Source organism: Bos taurus, chromosome 5 (assembly GCF_002263795.3).
Source record: "Bos taurus isolate L1 Dominette 01449 registration number 42190680 breed Hereford chromosome 5, ARS-UCD2.0, whole genome shotgun sequence".
Lineage (NCBI taxonomy): Eukaryota > Metazoa > Chordata > Mammalia > Artiodactyla > Bovidae > Bos > Bos taurus.
The window spans coordinates 70,874,921-70,900,692 of record NC_037332.1 but is presented as its reverse complement, the minus strand read 5'-3'; the positions used below and the strand labels follow the sequence as shown (position 1 = coordinate 70,900,692).

The window sequence follows — 25,772 nt, the reverse complement described above, 5'->3', positions numbered from 1 at the left end:
CTTTGTTTTAAATGAACTCCTAATTCATCTCATTGTTTCTTTCTAGCAGATGCTAATCCCCCTGTCCTGAGCACATGAACCAAAATTAAGTGGCACCTGGCCACATGATTTTAATCTCCACTTGTGAAATAAATTGGATGAAATTGGTGGTTCACTGATTTTACTCCAAAAACTGGAGTGAGGACTGGTCTTAGGGCTGAAATCACAACTGTCGCCCTAGGACCCTGCTTAAAATATAGATTCCTGGATTCCTCAGCAGAGATCTGGGATGAAAGGCCAAACAGATTCCAAATGTCTCCCCAGGTGTTGGGTCCACCTGAGTAGGAGGACTCCTTGGACTTCTTTAGCCTTGACAACATGTTCTCAACCTTGGCACATCTGAGAGTCACCCAGGAAGTTATGAAAAAAAATATCTCTTTTTCCCAGGTTCCACCCCCAGAGACTGATGAATTGGTCTGTGAGAGGTCCCAGACATGGGGATTTTAAGTGAGTGCCCAGCTGATTCTTCGATGCAGCTAGTGTTGGGAACCTCAGTTCCAGAATAATGGTTCTCCCCCATGAACAACCCCAGAATCACCTGGAGGGCTTGCGAAGCTGCACACGACCAGGCCTCACCCCCCAGTTTCTGACTCAGTAGGTCTGAGTGGGGCCTCTAATGTGCATTTCTGACAAGCTCCCGGATGATGCTGGTGCTGCCGGATTGAAGACCACTTGGAGAACCACTGTTCCAGAACTTTGCTGCTTAAGTGTGTGGCCTGTGGACTAGACCAGGTGCAGAGGCTTCACCTGAGAGCTTATAAGAAATGCAGAACCAGGGCCCAGCCTGGGCCTGCTGAAGCAGAGCCTGCAATGTGATTCATGCACACGCTGGAATTTGAGGATGTCTATGCTTTTAAAACTTCTGGCTTTCTGCTCCATTGTATTCTGGAGGGGCGTAAGAAGGGAAAGACATCTCTCTTAGAGCAGGAAGCAGACCTTAGGAAGAACGAGGTCAGCTTGGCCTGAATGCACAGACCCAGCATCCACCCTCTGCCCAGACTCAGAGCATCTGCAGAGAAAACCTCTCCCACAAAAGTGCATGGGGCATGCTTGGACAACGAGAATGGGATTGATTACCTTGGCATGGTTGTAAATATCCACACAGTTGTCGGTATTGATGCTTTTTGCACAGATAATCTCACAGTGTCGCTGCAAAGCCTCCAGCTGGAAAAATTTAGCAGCAGACAGGAGCTAAAAAGCATAAAAAGAGCCTGTTAGAGGTTGGGAGGTGGAAGGAAAGCAAAGACTGTGGTGAGAAAACCCTTCATCTCCTACAGTGGAACCCAAGGTGCAGGCACTGAGAATAAAGGGTTGATACACCACTTTAAGGCACAAAGGTTACACAGGCGGCCTAGGACCCGGCAACAGAACTCGACTGTGGGGGCAGATGGCAGAGGGGAGGCGTGGGGTCGAAGTGAATCAGATTTGCATCTATTGCAGCAGGAAGTCAATCAAAGATGCTTAAAATTGTTACGTCCAGAAATAAGGGTCAACTTTTTATTTGTGTGTGTGCTCAGTTGAGTCAGACTCTTTGTGACCCCACGGACTGTAGCCCACCAGGCTCCTCTGTCCATGGAATTTTCTAGGCAAGAATACTGGAGCCAGTTACCATTTCCTCTTCTAGGGGATCCTCCTGACCCAGGGATCCAATCTGTGTTTCTTGTACCTCCTGCATTGGCAGGCAGATTCTTCACCACTGAGCCACCTGGGAAGCCTGAATGCTCTTAGTTAGCAGGATGGATATCGAGGTGACTCACTTCCTCTGTTCATTCAGGTCTCAACACAGATATCACCTCAGGTCTCCTCGCTCCATCACTGTCTGTCTCCCTTAACCTGTCTTAGTCTTCTTCGCAGCCCTTCTCACACCAGACATGATGTCATGCCCATCACCTTCCCCAGAGACCTGGAGGGCAGGGATCTCTGCCCCTCTGCATCACAGTCATATCCCAGCCCTGAGCACGGTACCTGGCCTCGGAAGATGCTGAACAGAGGAAGGGGAAGAAAAGGACTGAAGCAAGAATTCAAAGGGATTGCCTTTGGGGAAAAGACTGAGGGATGGAAGGGAGATGGCTGGATGAGGGGCTTTTTAAGTATTACAAAGTTCTTCTGTATTATTTACATGATTGAAATGTATGTTCATTATTCTAATTTGAAAATAGCTTTTTAAAAGGTTTATAAAAGAGTCTGAGTCCTTAGAGTGCAGTCTAAGTTCTGAGGCTATGATTTGTCAGAGGAGTGGTCCAGAGGGACAAGAGAGGAACTTCGGGGGGTGGGGGAGTGACCACGGAAGGTTTCACAGAATAAGAACAAAGGGATAAAGGGCTCCACAGTGAACACACAGCCCCTGTGGTAAGCATCTTACAAACAGAAACTCTTAAGATCTTCAAAACCCAGTGGGGTAGATATCGTCGACCCCATTCTGTAAGTATGAAAGCTGAGGATGAGAGAGGTTAAATTACTGGTCCAAGATCACAGAAGGGGCAGAGCCTGGATTTGAAGCCAGTCTGGCCCAGAGTCCATGTGTGAACCACCATGAGGGGTCACTTCTTGAACGACTCCTCATGTTTTAACATCTCTCATCAGGCCCCCTGGACTTCTGGCACCTGAATGGGGTCCTGGCTCTTTCTCTCAGGACTAGCAGAGTCATTTTGGCTTCTGGTTTAAAGCTACCCTGGTGGCTCAGCTGGTAAAGAATCCGCCTGCAATGCAGGAGACCTGGGTTCAATCCCTGGGTTGGGAAGATCCCTTGGAGAAGGGAATGGCTACCCACTCCGGTATTCTGGACTGGAAAATTCCACGGACTGTATAGTTCATGGGGTCGCAAAGAGTTGGACATGAGCGACTTTCACTCACTTAAAGCTACGACCTTTGACACAAGAGTCCCACTCCTAGGAAGGAGCAGGGGAAATCTTGGCTTTGGACAGATGGGAGCAGAAACAAGGCCCGAGGAGCAAGGAGGGGGAGAACACAGAGTTACAAGAGGTGGACAGGAGATGGGGAGAGCCAGGGAGCTGCTGAGTGAAGCCGGGAGAGCTTGCAATTGCCTCTTAGCTTCTGCCTCAATGGACACGCTGAGATTTGAGGAAAGCTTTCAGATGAAATGTTTTTCCTACAAATGACAAGGGAGAAATCGTCAAGGATAGTTTCTGATGATGCTATTTGAGCCCCAGCTGTGCCTGGAACTAGAGGTAGCCTCAGACTCTTCAGTAAATTTCCTTTCCTCCACCCCCAGGGCCAGATAAAATTAGGCTTCACTCAGCTGCTATTGAAAGAGATCGGACTAGCACATCCAGCACCCCAGCCTTCCAGGGATGGGCTCTAGGGAGAAGTCCTTGAGAGATCTAAGGGAGGCAGGCAGGACCCCCAAGCCTGCATCCAAATGAAAACCAGACACAGGCTGCCCCCAGACACCACCCATGTAAGCCACCCACTCAGAACCACGGCAGGCTGCTCACCTCCATTATCTCGTTGTTTTTAATGAGAAGTGACTCTGGGCCACCGTAGTAGAGATACTGCATAACCAGCTGGAAAACAGAACATGGTGAGCAAAGAGCCCATGGCACACAGACACGGTCATCTTACAGCCACCCAGTCGAAGCCTCAGAGTGGCTCTGAGTCCCTGCGTGGCATCCTTTCACAGGGGTGGCCATTCCCCCTGGATTGCTGCCTTTCAGGAAGAAGTTCCATTCACAAGTTTTATAGGCCGGATATGTTTTCTTACACCATGCTGTAAATCTGTTGCCCTGTGGTTCACCCTCAGGGCCAAATTAAACAATTCTAAGCTCTGCTCCCCAGGACAGTTTTCCCCCATCTATGGGTGACAATCATGGGTTGTCTTTTCACCCCCACCCTCACTGAGCTGCCCAGAACTGTAGCACATGTGGCATGACTTAAAGACCCTGAACCAGCCGCAGTTCTCCTGGGACATGACCCGGTTTGACCGGAAACCTCTGGTTTCAGCTTCAGAGGGTGACTCTGAGCCACCACAAGACCACCTTCTCCTTATTATAGCTGGATAAGGGCCAAGATGAAGTCATTAAGGGTCCAGGGTCTCAGTGTTTTATTGATGGTGTGAACTGTCCAAGCCAGGCTTCATACACATGACTGGATGGTGTGTAAAGTCCCAGAGCTTTGGAAAGTGGTGTCTCTTGGGCAGAATGAAGCCCAAGGCTGCGATAGTATTGGCCGTCACCACCTCCCATGAAGCTAGTGTTAAAACTTTAGGTGGTGTGTACCCTTCCCACTGGCCACAGTCTCCACATTCTCTAGTGTTTTTTGCCTGCCTAGCTGACACACTGACCTCAGCTGCCTGACCCGAAGCCGCTGTGCTGGAAAAGCCTGCAGACTGTTTACATCCCATCCCTGGGCCTCTGGACAATGAGGTGACTGGACTGGGTTGCACTCTGTGGTCCCTTCCGGCTCTGACGGTCAGTGACCAATTCAGGACAGTGGTTAAGAGCAAGGTCCTGGAGTTGAACTGCTTTGGTTTCTGACTTGGCTCTGCCACTTAAAAGCTGTGAGACGTGAATTAAGTTAGGCCCTCTATGCCTCAGTTTCATCATCTGTAAAGTGGGGATAATATTACCCACCTCATGGGGTTGTGATGAAAATTAAATGAGTTAATACATGTAACAGGCCTAATAGGGACCTGGCAGATACATGGCAAGAACTCAGTAAATGTTAGCTTTTTAATTTTCTCTGAGGGTGAAAAATCTTTTTCTAGTATGACCTTCTAGTATGACCTTTCTAGAATGACCTTCCATTTTCTTTCTCAGGTCATTCAACATCGTTTGTGACTGATCTCAATCTACATTTTGCAGATTTAAAGTAATTTAAAGTAAAGGGTTTAAAGTAATCGCTTCTAATGTAACTCAATGACAAAAAACAAATAACCCAACCAAAAAATGGGCAGACGACCTAAATCAACATTTCTTCAAAGAAAACATACACATGGTCAATAGGCATATGAAAAGATGCTCAGCATGGCCAATTATTAGATAAATGCAAATCAAAACTATAACAAAGTTGTACCTCACACAGGCCAGAATGGCCATGATTAAAAAATCTACAAATAATAAATGCTGGAAAGGGTGTGGAGGAAAGGGAATGCCACCACACTGCTGGTGGAAATGTAAATGGGTGCAGCCACTGAGGAAAAGAGCATGGAGGCTCCTTAAAAAAACCTAAAAATAGTCTTGCTACGTGATCCAGCAATCCCAAATCCTGGGCATGTATCCAGACAAAACTGCAATTTGAAATGATACATGCACCCCAATGCTCACAGCAGCACTATTTACAATGGCTAAGACATGAAAACAACCTAAATGTCCACTGACAGATGAATGGATACAGAAGATGTGTGTGTGTACCTATATCTATCTATGAATACATATATATATATATACACACAATGGAATATTAGTCATAAAAAAAGACTGAAATGATGCCATTTGCAGCAACATGGATAGACCCAGAGATCATCATTCTAAGTGAAGTAAATCAGAAAGAAAAAGACCATATGATATCACCGATATGTGGAATCTAAAAATGTTTTGATTTAAAGTACAGAGTTCGGACTTTTCTGGTGGTACAGTGGTTAAAAACCCGCCTGCCAATGCAGGGGACCAGGTTTGATCCCTGGTCCAGGAAGATTCCACATGTCCTGGAGCAACTAAGCCTGTGAGCCACAACTATGAGCCCACGTGATGCAGCTACTGAAGTCCACATGCCTAGAGCCTGTGCCCTGCAATGAGAGGAGCCCCTGCAACGAGAAGCCGGCGCACCACACTAGAAAGTGGCCCCTGCTCGTCTCAGCTAGAGAAAGCCTGTGCACAGCAGTGAAGACCCAGTGCAACAAAAACCAAAGCACCCAGTTCAGTGGTTTTTAGTGTATTCAAAATGTACAACCACCACCACAAGCTAATTTTACTTTATTTTGGCCACATCACTTGGCATGCAGAATCTTAGTTCCCATGCCAGGGATCCAACCTGTGCCCCCTGCAGTGGCAGTGTGATCTTAACCACTAGACTGCCAGGGAAGTCCCACCACAATCTAATTTTAGAACATTTTCAACTCCCCCCTGGAGAAACCTCGTGCCCATTAGCAGTCTCACCCATTTCCTCCTTGGGTCAGTCATGACATCTACTATGATTTGCCTGTTCTGGACATTTCATATACATGAAATTGTACAACATGTGCTCTTTTGCATCTAGTTTTGTTCACTTGGTGTGGTATTTTCAAGGTCACACATATCACACTCCTTCACTTCTTTTTTACTGCTCAACAACATCCCATTGTATGGATGTCCTACAGTTTGTATATCCATTCATCAATTGATGGACATGTGGGTTGTTTCTGTTTTTTCACTGTTGCTGAAATGAATGCTGTTGCTTTGGATCGATTTACTTTTTCAGATCTCACCTGCCACTCCTCCCTCCTCTCCTTCTAATCTCAACTGTTGTTGTTCAGTCACTAAGCTGTGTCCGACTCTTTGCAAGCCCATGGAGTGAAGCACTCCAGGCTTCCCTGACCTTCACTATCTTCCACAGTTTTCTTAAACTCATGTCCATTGATGCCATCCAACCATCTCATCCTCTGTTGCCCTCTTCTTCTCCTGCCCTCTATCTTTCCCAGCATCAGGGTCTTTTCCAATGAGTCGGCTCTTTGCATCAGGTGGCCAAAGGATTGGAGCTTCAGCTTGAGTAGCAGTCCTTCCAGTGAGTATTCAGGGTTGATTTCCTTTAGGATTGACTGCTTTGGTTTCCCGCTCCCAACCACTTGCCTTTATCAGAACCTACTACCGTCTTTTTCACTCTGCTTTTGCCCACGCTCTTCCCTCTGCTTGGATGCCCTTCCCTTCTTCTCCACCTGTTGATCTCTGGCCCCTCTTTCAGGATCTGGCTCAGTAGTCACCTCTGCGAAGCTTCCGCAGATCTGCTTAGATCTCTTAGCTGCCTCCCACCCTGTGCTGGGCGGCACACTGCCCACGACTGCAGCGTTATTTCCCGCTGGGGTCTGAGGGCACAGAGTGGGTCTTACCCACCTCTGCATCCCTAGTGCCTGCCAGCGGCAAGGACACTTCAACCAGAAACACAATTCCTCCCCTTCCTCTTTTGTATCTGAGTCTCCCACTGGCCAACTGCCTGTGGCAGAGTGGGGCTTTAGTGTTGATGATTGAGGCTTTGTGAAATGATAACATAACACTGTTTACTCTTCCCCTGGACCCAGACAGGTCATAAACATCTAATCTTTGGCAAATGTTGAGACACTGGCTTTATTAAAATCCATTTATTCCCCAAGGACCTCTCTTTTATAAAGGCCAAATCAATAATAGTGATGGTAAGAGCCATAATAATAACTGTCCTGAAAACAGGGTCTCTCCAGTTACAAAGCACTTCTGCAGCATGCTATCTCATTTCCTCAAGGTTGCGTTGTTGACTGGAAATGTTGCTTTCAGGAGCAGGCATGGAGCCCCATTAACCATGGGGCTAATGGAATTAAATTGGGCTGTGCTGTGGCACCTTCAGACTCAGCCAGCACGAGCCTTTTATGCAAGGGAGTGAAACGGACCCTGATTAGGCCAAAGGGTCTGTTTATGGAGTTGTTTTTCTTGGCAGCTGCCAACCTGCATGAAGCAGGATGTAAATCGCGTCCACAGCCTGGTGGAGGCCCTGCTCCCGGGTGCAGCCTCAGTTGCAAGGGGCTCTTGCCCGCGTGTGATGTTAAACAGTCTTGCAGGGAGGAAACTCAAAGCCATCTCATTTACTAAAATTCTTCTGTTCAGCATGGAAGGGAAGTGAGCTGGCCCCTGGGAGCCTCCTTCTGGGTCAGATTCAGCCTGACTTGGCCTATTTTGAGCCACGAATGAGGCTTTTCTTCTTTTATGGGGAAGGGGCAGGCACGTGGAGAATTCCCCAGGGTCTGCTCAATCTTCTCTGCCAATTACAGTAACTCAAGGCTAACGTGGCTGGGAAGCTTTCCCTAGCCAAAAGTAAATACAGGCGTTCGATTCCTCTGGGGCTGTGCCTTCCTGTGTAGGTCTCTCATTCAACTAGCCCCCACAGCAAACATTTATTGAGTGCCTACCACAAGTCAGGTTCTGATGACAAGAACCCCTCCAATTAGTCCTAGGCTTGATGGCATAAGTGCCCTTCCATGAGCACTTGGAAAGCTGGGGAGGGGGGTGCACGGTTTTCAGCATTGGGCTCATGCTCCAAACACTAATGGGCCTTTCCTTGGGGCTGGGTGATTTTTAGGGAGGACCCAAGGCCCCATAGCAGGGAGACAGTTAAGAGATCAGGTCTGGAAGTCAGCCAGGCCTGGGTCTGAAGTTCAGCTTGGCCACTTCCTCTACCTGTTTGTCCAGGGGGAGAAGAGCCACCTGGAGAGGGAGCTGGGAGGCCTGAACTGAATTAGATGACACGGGGCATGGTTCTCAGAGTGGGTCCCTGGACCAGCAGCATCAGCATCACCTATGTTCTCATAAGAAATATGAATTTTCGGGCCCCATCCCAGGCCTATAGAATCAGGAACTCTGGGGGTGGGGCCCAGGAATCTGCATTTTAGCAAGTTTTGTGGCTTAACGGCAACTCTATTCACCCCCACTGCTTCCCCTGGAGATTCTGATGCTTCCTAAAATTCGAGAAACACTGTAACTTAGAGCACTGGTTCTCCACCTTGGCTGCACATGACTCTGGATGATGGCATAGGGTGGAGACTTAAAAATGCTGATGCCTGAGCTGCAGCCCAGATCCTGAATGACAGCCTGGACACTGGGAATCGTCAAAGCTCCTCAAATGATTCCACTGCACAGCTGAGCCTGAGCACTGCTGCTTTTGAGCCCTGCACATAGCTGCTGCACAAGAAACAGAGCTTCTATTATTATTGTTTCTCTTTGTGTTCAAACTGTGGTGCTGGAGAAGGAGAGTCCCTTGGACTGCAACGAAATCAAACCAGTCAATCCTAAAGGAAATCAATCCTTAATCTTTATCAGAAGGATTGATTCTGAAGCTGAAGCTCCAATACTTTGGCCACCTAATGCGAAGAGCCAACTCACTAGAAAAGACCCTGATGCTGGGAAAGATTGAGAGCAGGAGGAGAAGGGAGCAACAGAGAATGAGATAGTTGGAGGGCATCACCGACTCAATGAACATGAGCTTTAGCAAACTCTGGGAGATAGTGAAGGACAGGGAAGCCTGGCGTGCTGCAGTCTATGGGGTCACAGAGTTGGACACGACTTAGTGACTGAATAGCAACAACAAAGACCAGACTGGGTTCAAATAATGGCTCTGTCATTGACTGGCACCAAGGTCTCTGGACCTCAGTTTCCCTAACTCTAAAAGTGGCAAGATTTATCCAGATAACTACATGCAAGCAAAGGCCAGTGCCTCATTCATAGTTGGAGTTAAAAATGGGGAAAATGAGGTTCAGGGAAGAGAATGTCTTGCCCATGCTTATTCTATAAGGATTCTTTATTTTGAAGTTTCAACATAACCAAAGGAATGCATCTCTAATGGTGGAAATATAGGCACCTGAACAGGATTTAGGGCTTACTGTGAGGGCATGGTGGATTCCTGGTAGCACTCTGAATTACAGGATCTGGGGGACCAAGGTTAGTAAATGGAGGGAAGAACCATCATCTGGCCACTGGCATTTGGCATCTACTATGTTGAACTGTGGTATTGGAGAAGACTCTTGAGAGTCCCTTGGACTGCAAGGAGATCCAACCAGTCCATTCTGAAGGAGATCAGCCCTGGGATTTCTGTGGAAGGAATGATGCTAAGGCTGAAACTCCAGTACTTTGGCCACCTCATGAGAAGAGTTGACTCATTGGAAAAGACTCTGATGCTGGGAGGGATTGGGGGCAGGAGGAGAAGGGGACGACAGAGGATGAGATGGCTGGATGGCATCACTGACTCGATGGACGTGAGTCTCAGTGAACTCCGGGAGTTGGTGATGGACAGGGAGGCCAGGCGGGCTGCAATTCATGGGGTCACAAAGAGTCGGACACGACTGAGTGACTGATCTGATCTGATCTGATGTGGTTCCAATTTATCTTTTCAGTGTCCAGTCTACCTTAAGACACAGCCGAATGGACTATAATCACTTTCCTCTAACACACACCAGGACTTCCCACTTTTGTGCCTTTGTTTGTGCTCTTTCTCCCTCTGGAATACCCTTTCCCTCCTATTCACCAGATAAGGAAACTGAGGCTCAGAAAAGCTGGGTAGTTTTTTCAAGGTCACATGAAGGATAATGATTTTAAACAGGGGGATGCTGCTGTTTAAACCCAGGGGTGTAGCATTTAGATCCTGAAATGCAGCTCTGTCCTTCACAGCCCAGACCAGGACCTCTGCCCCGAGACCCTGGCCAGCCCTGACACCTGCTTATCTCTGTGTGGTCTCCTCAACCCTCCTGGAATGTGAGTCTCCTGAGGGCCAGGCTGTGTCTTCCCCACTTCTTCCCAGGGCTTTCCTTCTGGAACTGAACTGGAGGAATCAGGTCATGATCAGAATGCTATAAACTCCATCCCCAGGTCACCCACATTGGCCTACTAGCCCTGGCTATAGGAGGACAGCAGGGAGGAGCCGCAGTCTCCCCTGCAGGCTCCTTGATGATGTAAGCAGCCCACCAGCCTTCACATCCCTGATGAGATGCAGAACTCCAGAAATAGGGCTGTGAGGCTAGCTAGGGGTGTGAATTTCTATTAGCTGTGAGATGTCACTGAGGGGCTGGATTTATGAATCAGGCACGAAATCCAGGAGCATATGGCTTCACAGGTGTATTCTACCGAACAAAGAAGAACATACACCGGCCCTTCTCAAACTCTTCCAAAAGACTGAAGAGGAAGGACCACTCCCAAAGATCTTCTATGAAGCCACCATCAACCTGATACCAAAACCAGACAAAGACACCACCATACACACAAAACAATCGCCAATGAATCAGACATGAAGGATGGAGGAAAAGGAAGAATGTTGCTGTGCTCCCTTCAAAGGTGCCCGATAAACCAAACAGTATCGCCGTCAATCAAACAGAGATATGGCCATGTCATCTGGCCTCTGACAAGCCTTCCTTCCTATTTACATTAGGTTCAGGCCTATTAACCAGAACCTATTAATATTAACTATTAACCTATTGATATCAACTATTAATTAGCCTATTAATGTTAACATGACACTGGATTCCCTAAAGTCTACTGGTTCCTGATCACACTGGGCTCAATCTTCTTTGGGGACTTCATACCTCCTGTTCCCTGCCTGCAGTGTTCTAACTGGCCCCATCCCCGTTTTAAATTTATGTATTTGGCTGCACTGGGTCTTAGTTGCAGCATGTGGGATCTTCAATCTTCATTTCAGCATGCAGGATCTTCAGTTGTGGCATGTGAGATTTTTTTAGTCACGGCGTGTAAACTCTTTGTTGCATTATGTGGGATCTAGTTCCCTAACCAGGGATTGAACCCAGGCCCTCTGCATTGGAAACTCAGAGTCTTAACCACTAGACCACCAATGAAGTCTGTCTAACTCCCTTTCTTAAGCCCCAAGCCTCCCCACAGTTCACCAGGTTCTCTTCAGCTGCAATATTCCAGCTGGCACCCCATCAGGGGCCTTCCCCAGTCTCCCTGCTCTGAGTTGTCACAGCACATTGGTTCTCTGACGCTCACTCCAACTTTATATTGTAACTGACTAATTACTCAGAGTTATCCATTCTGGATTGTGAGGCCCCCGGAGGAGAATGTCCTTTATCCTTGTGTCTCCAGGCCCCAGCACAGTGTTGGGCACAGAGCAGGTGCTCAATTAACGCTGTGGGCTTGCATGGATGGTAAGAGGGACGGGCAGTGTGAAGACAAGGGCCAGAAGTGCAGGAGCTGAAGACAGTGCAGTGGCTGATCCACAGGTGGAGGCTCGGAGGGACCCACTGGCGCCCCGCACCCACAGGCAGACTCCCGGGTCACAGCAGGGGCTCACCTGGAAGATGGGGTACTTCACGTAGCCGATCTCTATGCAGGTGCTGTCGTTCGTTGGTTTGCTGGAGAGGAGGGCTTTGAACCTGAGCAAGAACATAAAAAGGGAGATAAGAAGACTCACAGAGACATCCACAGCTTGCAAGACTCAGCTCTCTGACGACAGAAACATGTAATATATCCCCCCAACTCGGAAATACGATGACATATCCATAGATTGTCTAATATAATGTCCACTGATATGATATCATAATCAAATTTGAAGTTAAAACGCTAAAGTTAAAAACAGTTCGATGCACGATACTGGATGCTTGGGGCTGGTGCACTGGGATGACCCAGAGGGATGGTATGGGGAGGGAGGAGGGAGCAGGGTTCAGGATGGGGAACACATGTATACCTGTGGCGGATTCATTTTGATATATGGCAAAACCAATACAATATTGTAAAGTTAAAAAATAAAATAAAATTAAAAACAAAAACAAAAACAAAACAGCATCTGCTGCTACTGCTGCTGCTGCTACGTCGCTTTAGTTGTGTCCGACTCTGTGCGACCCCATAGACGGCAGCCCACCAGGCTTCCCGTCCCTGGGATTCTCCAGGCAAGAACACTGGAGTGGGTCTAGAACTGTTAAATTACTTCTCAAGCAGGTGATTTGAAAAGAACAAATGCCTTTTAAAATGCTGTCCAGGGGGAGGGTATGGGGAGGGAGGAGGGAGGAGGGTTCAGGATGGGGAACACAGGTATACCTGTGGTGGATTCATTTCGATATTTGGCAAAACTAATACAATATTGTAAAGTTTAAAAATAAAATAAAATTAAAAAAATAAAATAAAAAAACAAAACAAAACAAAAATGCTGTCCAGGGAATTCCAGCTAGTGGTCCAGTGGTTAGGACTCAGAGCTTCCACTGCAGGGGACCCAGGTTTGATCCCCAGCTGGGTAACCAGGATTCCTCCCGTGAGGCCAAAAGAATAAATGAAGTAAGAAACAGAAAACCCCTTCCACCCTGCAGGCCCTCACAAAGGCTGCCTCCTTCCTGGAGTCCTTCCTGCCTCAAATTTCAAGCTCCTCAGGTGCCCATGGAGCTCTCCAACTCACTCCTTCCTCCTCCCACACAACCTTTGTTCCAAGAGGGGAGGGACTGCTGCTGACTCTAGCCTCTGCTGCATCCTCAGAGCCTGAGCCAGGCTGGCCCTGATGCATGGTGGGTATTTAACGTCATAGGCATCAACATCTGTTGATTACCCATCTCCCTAAATGAATACCTTCTGTTGAGAGTTTTAGATGCATTTTCCTGCCACTGGCTAAACTAGGTTCCTCGTGGGTAGAGACCCAGTCAGTGGATCGCATTGATACTCCATTTATTTACTTATTTGGCTGCATCGGGTCTTAGTTGCAGCATGTGGGATTTTCACTGCATCATGTGGGATCTTTCAAAATGGCACATAAACTCTCTCATAGTGGCGCTTAGGCCCAGTGGCTGCAGTGTGGGCTCGTTGCCCCATAGCATGTAAGATCTTAGTGCCCTGACTAGGGATTGAACCCTCGTCCCCTGCAGTGCAGGGGATTCTAGCAACTGAACCACCAGGCAAGTCTCCCATACTCAATACATTTAGAAATAAGCTAAGACGTGTCTCTTTTTATAAATTAAACTTTAAATTTGAAATACTTTCAGATTTATAGAAGAGTTGCAAACATAGCACAGAAAGTTCCAGTGTGCCCTTCACCAGTTTGCCCCAATGTTATCATCCGACATAGTCATGGTGCCTTGTTAAAACTAAGAAGTTATCATTGGTACAAGCTATAGTTCATGGGGTCGCAAAGAGTCGGACACAACTGAGCAAATGAACACACACACACAGAGTATTGATATAGCTCTTTCATGATGTCACAACAGAACCATGCAAAGGATAGTGTATTTTTCTTCCCTGTCCTTCACTATCTCCTGGAGTTTGCAGGGATGATGTTTTATTGTTGTCAACTCCAGGGTTCAGGAAAAGTAAGATTCAGGACCTGTGTATTTTGAGCGCCTCATGCCAAAGTTCCCTGATATTTGGAGAGCAGGCATTGCAAGGCTGCAGTGTGAGTTTTCAGGTTTCGTGAGGACACCTGGCTGAGGAAGCTACAATCCAATCCATTCTCCACTCATGAAGCTCTGTGCTCAGTATGTGCTCCATCTGCCCAGAGGAACAGTATCTTGTCTAAGCCACACAAAGACTGCTGATTATGCTAGAGACTGCCTGTATTCTTCTTCCAAATTGTGGTTAAAAAACACATAACATAAAATTTACTGTCTTAACCAGTTTTGAGTGTTTACTAATATTTACATGGAGTATATTCACATCATTGTGTGATCGATCTCCAAGACTTACCCTGTCCTCAAAAAACAACTCCTACTCCCCCTCCCCTAGCCCCAGTTCCCAGCCTACTGTTTACTGTCTCTATGAACTTGACCTTCCCTGGTAGCTCAGCTGGTAAAGAATCCGCCTGCAATGCGGAAGACCTATGTTCGATCCTTGGATTGGGAAGATCCCTTGGAGAAGGGAACAGCTACCCACTCCAGTATTCTGGCTTGGAGAAAAGAGTTGGACATAACTGAGCCGCTTTCATGTTCATGAACTTGATTATTGATGGTTCATATAAAAGGAATCATATAGTATAATGTCTTTTTATGACAGGCATATTTCACTTCATATAATGTCCCCATTCATATTGTGACATGTGTCGGAACTGGCTTCATTTTTAAGGCTGAATAATGTATGTATATGTGTGTGTGTGCTGTTGCTTCAGTCGTGTTTGACTCTTTGCAATCCCATGGACTGTAGCCCGCCAGGCTCCTCTGTCCATGGGATTCTCCAGGCAAGGATACTGGAGTTGGTTTCCATGACCTCCTCCAGGGGATCTTCCCGACCCAGGGATTGAACCTGCATCTCTTATGTCTCCTGCATTGGCAGGCAGGTTCTTTACTACTAGCGCTACCTGGGAAGCCCAAGGTATGTATATACTACATTTTAAAATCTAGTCCTCCATGGATGGACTCCTGGGTGGCTTCTTCCTTTTGTCTTTGTGAATCATGCTGCCTGAACAAGGTATACAAATGCCCTATAGTCTTGGAACCTTGATTTTGAGAAGAAAATCTGCCCGTTCAGTGATGACACCACCCAAACTGAATTTTAGAGAATAGTAATAACCACCCTTATAATTCAGTGCTTTCAAAACTGATGATACATACCTTGGAGATGCTGTAAATAACAGCACTTTGTGAGCATAAAATGGTCTTCCTTCTACCAGAAAGGTGACATCTGACATTTCTTTATTGTTCAGGAAATGAGGATCTGGAACAGGAAAGGGAGAGAGGGTAGCTTTAGAGGAGAGAAGGATTATGTTTGGATTCCTCTTTGGGAAAAGCGCCCGTAAGAGCTGACAAGGAGGCCATGGTGATAAAATACTCGCTGGAGAGACCGTGACCAAACAGGAAACAGGATCAGTTACAGGAACGTGCAATTAACTGGAATTCAATATTTCACAGGGACTCTTCACAGCTTACTTGTGATTAAAAGTAGCATTTCCCCTTAGGAGATTCACCCCCAGCCACAGTTCAGATGACTGTCAGCTGCAGAGAGTGACCATCTACCCACCTGGCCTCTAAGGAGGCCACCCACCCCACCTCACTCCTCCTTCTCCAGCTCAGCTCCCTCCTTTCCTGATGGAAGTGGTTCCTGCCTGCTTGCTGCTATGTTTCAGGTGATTCGAAATCCAAGCCTTCTCTCAGGATCAGAGGCAAATGAACCAGGCTCCTGCCCGCATCTCCAAGAAAAAAGAAGCTGTGTAACTAGTTGTACAGCGAGTACTCTAGTACTCACTGAGCATTCACGATGTGCCAGGCACCATGCAAGCTGGCACCTGCAGCCCTGGGAGAGAGGGACCACTGTCAGGCGAACGACAGGGACATGATGCCAGGAGTCACAGTGACTTGGTCAAGCGAGTGGCTGGTGGAGAAGCCAGGATGTGAACGTGGACATTCTGACTCCAGGGCCTGCATTGCTAAGCACTGGAATCCTCCGATTTGCCTGGCATCTTAGCCATTTCTCCTGGGGCTACAAAAGGCACCAGTCCGTCCTTAGCTCAGCACTTTGGTCTCTCTGGGAAAATCCACCAACTGGCCCATGCGTCTCTACCCCTACCAGACTCCACCATGCTCCGTTTCTAAGTCAGACCCCTGGTCTGGCCCCTTTCACAGACCCTGCTGTAACTTAGAACCAGAATTTGCCTTTTTGGCTGATTCTCCTCCTGGTTGATTCACCCTAGGTGGTGGTCCTGGGTATCCTCCACTCATATATCTCTGTCAGGACCTATAGCCTCTTGACCTCTTCCCAATAAAAAAGATTTAATCTAAAACATATTAAAAAAGGCACAAAAATGTCAAATCATCTGTAATTATACTCTTAAAAATTTTTTTATTAAAAAATGCAACAAAACCCAAACTTCTAAAACTTTTCAGGTAAAGGGAAGAGATTGGAGGAGGAAATCACAACCCACTCCAGTATACTTGCCCAGGAAGTCCCATGAACAGAGGAGCCTGACAGAGGGTCCACGGGGTCAGAAAAGAGTTGGACATGGCTTAGCGACTAAACAACAACAAAGAGAAGAAAGGCCACAGAGGAAGGCCAGAGAGCTGACTAACACTCGCCTCTCCACTTGCTTTAAAGACTGTTAGCAGGTCGGAGTGACATTCTCCCTCTTCTCAGCAACCCACCTCCCCTGCTCGGACTCTCAGTCCCACTGTCCACCTTCAACTAGCTCCCACTTCCCCTTCCCAAACTGCTGACATCTCCTACCTTTAGCTCTTTTTACCATTCTCCCCCAGAATTCACTGGGAGGGCAGAGGACAACACACTATAAAAAAAATCAGGCATGGGCTCTCCAGTTAGCCACAGTCCCCACCACTCCCTATTGTAACACAGCAAACCCATTTCATTCATTTACATGACCTTCCTGGCCTTTTGGAGATGCCACTTCGGGACTTTTGTCACTACTCACTCTTCTCTTTCCTTATAAGCAGGTCCCTAAGGAACAACTATTTGGCCACCTTTAGTTATCTGAGCTTGGAATGTTATACTGAAGATGCAAAACACTATATGCTTTGTGTTCCACTTATTAATTATTATATTATGTCCTTTTGCTTTCATCTGTGAGCTTTGAACTTCTCAGGCCTGCCTTCTTTCCTCTGGTGCTAATAACCTTTGGAATTCCAATGCTTGGCCTGAAAACCAGGCCCTTTTAATTGCTAGTGAAAGAAATCTCAGCAAATTCAGGAGGAAAAAAAAATGTTCTCTCCTCTCTTATAGCTACAGGAGAGCAGATTTTATGCTGTGTCACTGAAACAGCCCTTGCAAATGTTCGCTCTAACAGGGGTGTCTTGTAAAGCACCAGATGTCAGAAATTATTGCTATGCCCTAGCAGTGTAACCCTCACTCTCTGAAGTCTGTAAATTTGATGGATCTTTATGATTTGTTGCCCTGGTAATATTTTAATTAACACCTGCTTTCTACAAGGTAGAACTACTTGCAGTTTTAGTACATTTTGGATTGCCTACATGCTTAAAACATTCAGAAAACTACGATCATGGCATCCGGTCCCATCACTTTATGGGAAATAGATGGGGAAACAATGGAAACAGTGCCAGATTTTATTTTTTTGGGCTCCAAAATCATTGCAGATGGTGACTGACTGAAGCCATGAAATTAAAAGATGCTTGTTCCTTGGAAGAAAAGCTATGACCAACCTAGACAGCATATTAAAAAGAAGACAATACTTTGCTGACCAGGGTCCATCTAGTCAAAGCTATGTTTTTTCCAGTAGTCATGTATGGATGTGAGAGTTGGACTACAAAGAAAGCTGAGCACCAAAGAATAGATGCTTTTGAACTGGGATGTTGGAGAAGACTCTTGAGAGTCCCTTGGACTGCAAGGAGACCAAATCAGTCAATCCTAAAGGAAATCAGTCCTGAATATTCATTGGAAGGACTGATGAAGCTGAAGCTCCAATATGTTGGCCACCTGATGCAAAGAATTGACTCATTGGAAAAGACCCTGATGCTTGGAAAGATTGAAGGCAGGAGGAGAAAGGGATGACAGAGGATGAGATGGCTGGATGGCATCACCGACTCAATGGACATGAGTCTGAGGAGGCTCTGGGAATTGGTGATGGATAGGGAAGCCTGGCATGCTGCAGTCCATTTGGTCGCAAAGAGTCAGACACAACTGAGCTACTGAACTGACTGACATGAATGGGCATAAAGAAAACCAGGCAATCTTTGACTCAGCTGCTAAGTTTTCTACTTTAGCAAAAATTTGTGCCATTTAAATTAATAGGTTATTTGTGACAGGAACAAACATACTTAAAAGCATTTCCATGAATTAAGCCTTTTCACTAATTTAAACTACGTCACCTATTTCAAAAGTAGGGGCTTTGCTAAAGGATAGCATTTTTCAGCTGCTTCCATTTCTCCAGAGTTTCCTGGTCTTTATAGGAAAAGGAAACAGGAAGTAGGAAAGTCCCCAACCTTAATGGGAAGGGGAGTCCTTTATCTGTAATATTTTATCAGTCCCCAGGCAGTGAGAGACAAGCCTTTGCAAAAGAAGATTCGTGGTTCAGGCTTAAAGGCAGTCAGATATTTGCCTTTCCCCCTGGTTGATTCACCAGTTTGCCAGCAGCCCCAGGATCTGAATGAAACTGGTGCCTGATGGAAAGGTTTCTTCTGGAAAATCCCAGAGGCCAACTGGAGAAAGATGGGATTGTGGCTTTGGTGGGGGACTGGGTTCATGCTCCAGCTCCACCTGAACTGATGCTGAAGCCTCTGCAGAGCCTCCCTGTCTTCTTCAGCTGTAACCCAGATAATACTGCCTGTCCTGCCTGTCTCCCGGGTAGCCCAGGGATTGTTTGAGAGAGGGTAAGGAGGGGCTTGGCTAGGGCGAGCTCAAAGCAAGTGTCCAAAAAGGGTGATGAGTGATTACAGTTAACCTGATGGGAGTTCAGGGCATCCTGTCTCCTCAGTTCAGAGCCATTCCCCTCGTGTGTGTGTGTGTGTGTGTGTGCGTGCGTGTGATGTGTTTGTCTAGAGGGTGACGCTTGCTCATCTCTCCTTCCAGTTCCTTGCAGGACTTCCATTAGCAGCATCCTACCGGCCTGTCACTGTACCCTGCTCGTTCCATCTCAAGGAAGAGGAACTTCTTAGAGGAGAGGATGGGGGGGAGTGGCTATGCAGATCTCAGCCTTCTCTGGACTCTACCCGGCTACTGGAAGGGTGTGGGCAGTCATGACTGTCGGTGATGTGCAGAAGAAAGATGCTCAGTGGAGGGATGAGGTACTGGTGAGTCCTCTTGTCCATATCCCCAACATATGGTCTCCAAACAGTTTAATCATGTAACAAAGGTGATACCCCGATCTCCACCTGCCTCACTCCTGTATCCGCCCTGTTTGCCCTCCAACATGTCCAGTCTCTTCTTTGGCTGCGTTTGCTTCCTTCCTGTCCTCAAATCACAAAGCAACAGTTCAGGGCTGGACCCAGGAAGCCCCCACTCACCCAGGCGTGAGGTCTGCTTCCGTTTGATCTCTGTGAGCTTGGGGATGGGGTAGGGCCCGTAGCAGTGAGTGAAGATGACACACAGCTGCTGGCTGATCACTTCATTCTGTGGAAAGGAAAGAACAGCTCACATTGATGGGGGCTGTGTGAGACCTCATCCAAGCCCCTGTGTAAGAATGGGCCCCGTGCCCCCGCCGTAGGCCAGAGGAGCCCACAGACTGACTGCAGGTTCCGAGAGAAATTCCCTGGACATCACACCTTTGCTTTGCTCAATAGGCCCTGGGTTTGCTTGTTCAGTCTGTCCACCATTTCTAGCAGGTTTATGGTGGAAGTTTAATTTGTAATTAAATCTTTTCTTGCTCCAATCATTTTTTAAAAATTGGAATATAATTGCTTTACAATGTTATGTTAGTTTCTGATGTACAACAAAGTGAATCAGCTATATGTATACATATATTCCCTCCCTCTTGGGCCTCCATCCCATCCCCTTCCCAATCCCAACGCTCTAGGTCATCACAGAGCACTCAGCTGAGCTTCCTGTGCTTTATAGCTCTCCATTTTACACATGGAGGTGTATGTATGTCAGTCTCAATCTCCCAGTTTATCCCACCCTCCTCATCGCCCCACTGGGTCCACATGTCCATTCTCCATGTCTGCATCTCTATTCTGGCCTTGGAAATAGGTTCATCTGTACCATTTTTCTAGATTCCACCTATATCCGTTAATATACAATATTTGTTTTTCTCTGACTTTACTCTGTATGACAGATTCTGGATCCACCCATATCTCTAAAAATGACCTTATTTCATTCCTTTTAGTGGCTGGGTAATATTCCATTGTGTATATATACCACATCTTCTTTAACCATTCATCTGTCATTGGACAACAGTCCCACTACTGGTATCAGTTCAGTTCAGTCGCTTAGTCGTGTCTGACTCTTTGCAACCCCATGAATCACAGCATGCCAGGCCTCCCTGTCCATCACCAACTCCCAGAGCTCACCCAAACCCATGTCCATCAAGTCGGTGATGCCATCCAGCCATCTCATCCTCTGTTGTCCCCTTCTCCTGCCCCCAATCCCTCCCAGCATCAGAGTCTTTTCTAATGAGTCAACTCTTTGCATGAGGTGGCCAAAGTATTGGAGTTTCAGCTTTAGCATCATTCCTTCCAATGAACACCCAGCACTGATCTCCTTTAGGATGGACTGGTTGGATCTCTTTGCAGTCCAAGGGACTCTCAAGAGTCTTCTCCAACACCACAGTTCAAAAGCATCAATTCTTTGGCACTCAGCTTTCTTCACAGTCCAACTCTCACATCCATACATGACCACTGGAAAAACCATAGCCTTGACTAGACAGACCTTTGTTGGCAAAGTAATGTTTCTGCTTTTGAATATGCTATCTAGGTTGGTCATAACTTTCCTTCCAAGGAGTAAGTGTCTTTTAATTTCATGGCTGCAATCACCATCTGCAGTGATTTTGGAGCCCCCAAAAAGAAAGTCTGACATTGTTTGCACTGTTTCCGCATCTATTTCCCATGAAGTGATGGGACCAGATGCCATGATCTTAGGGTATATGCTGCTGCTGCTGCTGCTAAGTTGCTTCAGTCATGTCCGACTCTTAGCGACCCCATGGACTACAGCCTACCAGGCTCCTCTGTCCATGGGATTTTCCAGGCAAGAGTACTGGAGTGGGGTGCCATTGCCTTCTCCGGTAGCAGATAATTAGCCTAAAAATGGCAGCAGGAAGCCCTCTGGTCCTGTGCCCGCACTCTCCACCATCAAGACACAAATGCTCCTGATTTAGCTTTCCTGTGTACTTGATTATGGTGCTGAGGCATTTCTGGATCCAGAAGTGCTCAGCTGAATCACTTTCTCCTAAAAAAAAGTATGTGTGTGTTTTGGAGGAATAGTTCTGCGATGCAAAACTACGGCTGTTCCAGTACTCTGGGAGCCTGTTTCTGATCAACTTCCGTCCTTCACATCCTTCCCTCCTGTCCTACTGGGCCCATGCTGGTCCATTAATCTCCCTCAAACTGCAGGTGTGCAGGAGGGAAGCCAGGAATCATAGCATATTTTGGATGCTTTTTATTGGGTGAACGGGGTCGAAACCAGGGGCTAAAAACAGTGGTTAGATAGCTCGATATTTACAATATATTAAGAAAAGTAGGTTACAACACAGTTTGTACCATGTAGTTTTGGAAATAAAAGCCTACATATATATTTGGATTGATAGGTATAGAAAAAGGTCTGGAAAATAGAGTAGCTACCTTTGGGTGGGACGATGATGTTTTCTTCTTTTATATATATATATATCTTTTTACAATAAACAAGTGTTGCTTTGTACATAAATGCAATAAATGCTATTTTTGATTTTAAAAAGATAGGTTTGGGACTACTAATGATGTTATCGGTTCAAGCTATGCTTGAATCTACTTCACTGTGTTCCTGAAAGAGAGGGATTGCAGTTCAACAAATGAAAAGAAATCCAACCCTTTGATCCTACAAGACACCATGTTACCTCAGATGGGGTGCACAGAGGTGCCCAAGAGGAGGCAATTATATTGGATAGAAAAAGGGATTTTGCTTTCAAAGATGAAGGCCTTCTGACAGAAGGTGTTACCTGCTCCTCTCACTTAACCCTCACAAAGCAACTGGCTCATGGTTCCAGCGGTGGTTCTCAAAGTGTGGTCCCCAGACCGCCTAAGCTTGTTAGAAATGCATGCCCTCAGATCCCATCTCATACCTCTGACTCAGAAACACTGGGGGTGGGGCCCAGCAATCAGCATTTTAACAAGTTTTCTGCTGATTCTAATGCCCATTAGGTTTGAGAACCACAAGTGTAATGTCCTGAAATTCTGTCTTAGGTTTGACCTCAGCTGGCAACTGTAAATTTCCTCTGGTTTAAAGCCTAGCCATGGGCTTGCCTGGTGGCTCAGTGGTAAAGAATCTGCCTGCCAATACAGGGGACGCAGGAGACTTGGGTGTAATCCTGGGTCGGGAAGATCCCCTGGAGAAGGAAATGGCAACCCACTCCAGTGTTCTTTCCCGGACAATCCCATGCAGAGAGAAGCCTGGAAGGTTATAGTCCATGGGGCTGCAAAGAGTTGAACACAACTTAGTGACTAAACAACAAAGCCTGATCACAGAAATATGCTTCACTGACCAGCATGCGAGCTTTCGAGAAACAGACTCTCACCCTAGGCCCACTGAATCAGATCCTCATTAACATGCTCTGCAGGTGACTCCCATGCACACTGATGTTGCAGAAGCACCGGGTGGTAGGCAAAATTGTGGTCCCCAGTCCCCCACCTCCGGGATCTAATGACTGATGATCTGAGGTGGAGCCAACGTAATAGAAATAAAGTGTACAATGATTGTAATGTGCTTGAACCATCCTGAAACATTCCCTCCCGCTTCCCAGTCCATGGAAAAACTGTCTCCCATGAAACCGGCTCCTGATGCCAAAAATGGCTGGGAACCACTGCCCTAGAAGACGGTATGCCCTAACCCCTGGGACTAGGAACATGATGAGATACCATGCCCGTCAATCTGTTCTCTTTCAGGGCAAAAGGGACTTGGCAGCAGTAATTAAGGTCACTAAGTAGTTGCCCTTAAAAGAGGGAGATTACTTTGTATTATCTGTGTGGGCCCAGTGTAATCACGTAAGCACTTAAAATGCATGAAAAATTCAGAAGGGGTGGAGGAGAAGAGGAAGTCAGAGGGACTGGAAGCCTGAGAAGGACTTGATGAACTGTTGCTTGAAGACAGCAGGGGCCACATGATAAGCTTGAGAGGCAAAGCAGGCCCTGACACTGGGAAAAAATATGACCCCCTAGCTGACCCTCAACAAAGAAATGCAACCATGAGGAACTGAATTCCACCCAAACCCGAATGAGGTTGCAAGTGGATTCTTCCCGAGTGTCTAGGAAGGAACCCAGCTGCTGACACCTCGATATTGGTCTTGTGTGACCCTAAACAGAGAGCCCAGCTGAGACCCTGTGCCTGGACTTCTGACCCATGGAAACCACGGGTGTTGTCTTCAGCCTCTAAATCATAGTCACTGTTATTGTGGCAGTGGAAACTAATATAGTTCAACTAGCGTTTGCCTCAGGTGGACTCTATTTTGTCATCCCTATGACCCCAGGGAGTCTGACACATTAGGGATGCCCAGTGAGTACTTGCATGTCACGTGAAAGAGGAGATGGTGACCTGCAAAATGCTCTGTGCAAGCTGTGTTGACAAATGGTGCTGGACTCACTACCTGTGCCCAGGGTTGTCTCAGGAGCCTTGCTGGCGAGTCAGCCCCTGTCTCATCAACTCTGGGAAGGAATGAAGATGCCCTTCCTGGACTTGATGACCCTTGAAGCCTGGGAGCTTTCCTGGTGCCCAGTGGTTAAATATCCACCTGCCAATGCAGGGGACACAGGTTCAATCCCTGGTCTGGGAACTCAGATACCACATGCCACAGGGCGACTAAATCTGTGCCCCACAACTACTGGACCCATAAGCCTAGAGCCTGTGCTCCACAACAAAGAAGTCACTGCAATGAGAAGCCCGTGCACCGCAGCTAGAGAATAGCCCCCACCCTATCCACAGCTAGAGAAAGCTTGCGAGCAGCAATGCAGACCCAGAACAGCCAAAAATAAATAAATGAATAAATAAGTAAAAATATTAAAAAAAAAGAGAGAAGCCCGAGCAACCGGGCCCTTCATAGGGCTTTTTTGGTAGTGGTGGTGGTTGTTTAATTCAATTCAATAGGTACTTATTCAGCATCTTAAGAGGTGACCTGCACTGTGAAAGGAGCCATATTAGGGGCAACAAAGCAAGATCCCGTCTCTCCAGGACCTCACAACTTGCCCTTGCTTCTTCACTTCAGTATGTGTTGTATCACCCGAGGAAGTAAAGACAAGGGCTGCCTGTTCTGAAGGGACAATCCTCAAACACTTGGACATTATCTAGGAGGCACATAGCTCCCCAGTCCGATGTCAGGGCTGCACATAGTGATTTGGTCCCAAAGAGCACAGTCTGGAAAGTGAGAGGAAGGGGAGAGTAAGTTTGCAGTGGAGAAATTTGGCAAACACAGCATCAGCCAGGTGATCAAGGTCATCTTCTCCAGTGATGAGTCACACTGATAACATGTACCCTTGATGTGATAAGAAAGGCACTTTACTTCTGAGGTCATCCTCCCCAAACTCATGACCTCAGTCTAAATCATGAGACAATCAATGCCTATTCCACTAGAGGGGCAGCCTATAAAATAGTGACCAACACTTCCCAAAAAAGGTCATCAAAAACAAGGAAAGTCTGGGACTTCCCTGGAGGCCCAGTGGTTAAGAGTTCACCTTCCAGTGCAGGGGGTGCAGGGGATCCCTGGTCAGGGAGCTGAGATTCCCACATGCCTTAGGGCCAAAAAACCAAAACATAAAACAGAAGCAATACTGTAACAAGTCCAATAGAGACTTAAATTATCCACACAAAAAAATCTTAAAAAACCAACACACACAAGGAAAAAACAAGGAAAGGCTGGGATACTGTCTCAGCCAAGAGTGGCCTAAAGAGGTATGACAGCTAAATGTAACACGGTGTCCTGGATGGGGTCCCAGAGCAGAAAAAGACACTGGATACGGAGAAAATAGCAATAAAGTATGGGGTTTAGCTAACAATTGGAGAAGGAAATGGCAACCCACTCCAGTATTCTTCCATGGACAGAGGAGCCTGGAGGTCTATAGTCCGTGGGGTCGCAAAGAGTCAGACGCTACTGAGCGACTAACACTGAGCTAACAATAACAAATCCATGTTGGTTCACTGTTACAATGAACATACCACACTAACACAGGATGTTAATAATAGGAAGCAGGTGAGGACTTCTATGGGAACTCTCTGTGCTATCTTCTCTATTTTCCTATAAATCTAAAGTCATTCCAAAAATGAAGTATACTATTAAAAGAATCTGCTCCAGTGAGGAAATGGGGAAATGATGAAAGCACTATACATTCAGGAAAGAAAGGGAAAGAAGACAGTTCACCAACAGTTCCGTAGGCTTGACTTATTCATCCCCCAAAGTTTTCACAAATGTACCCCTTCCCCCATGCACTAAGCCATGCGTTCATCCATTCATAAATTCTTTCTTCAAATACTCATTGAGCATCTGCTAAGTGCCGGGTGCTGCCTAGGTCCCGAGGG

General features: G+C 46.8%; 1 protein-coding gene across 6 annotated transcripts in view; it reads right to left on the bottom strand.

The window, feature by feature from the left end:
* BTBD11 (BTB domain containing 11) overlaps positions 1–25,772 on the bottom strand; it is a 332,136-nt gene that overhangs the window by 9,106 nt on the left and 297,258 nt on the right. For 5 of the 6 annotated variants that reach the window (XM_059886625.1, NM_001205745.1, XM_024992025.2 and 2 more), the window contains 5 exons: positions 19,589–19,694; positions 15,236–15,338; positions 12,007–12,088; positions 3,495–3,563; positions 1,117–1,230 (listed from right to left, as the gene is read on the bottom strand). In XM_059886625.1, the coding sequence (XP_059742608.1) occupies positions 1,117–1,230; positions 3,495–3,563; positions 12,007–12,088; positions 15,236–15,338; positions 19,589–19,694 (474 nt within the window). The remainder of the gene's footprint in view (positions 1–1,116; positions 1,231–3,494; positions 3,564–12,006; positions 12,089–15,235; positions 15,339–19,588; positions 19,695–25,772) is intronic. The other variant, XM_024992023.2, reaches the window with a different exon arrangement.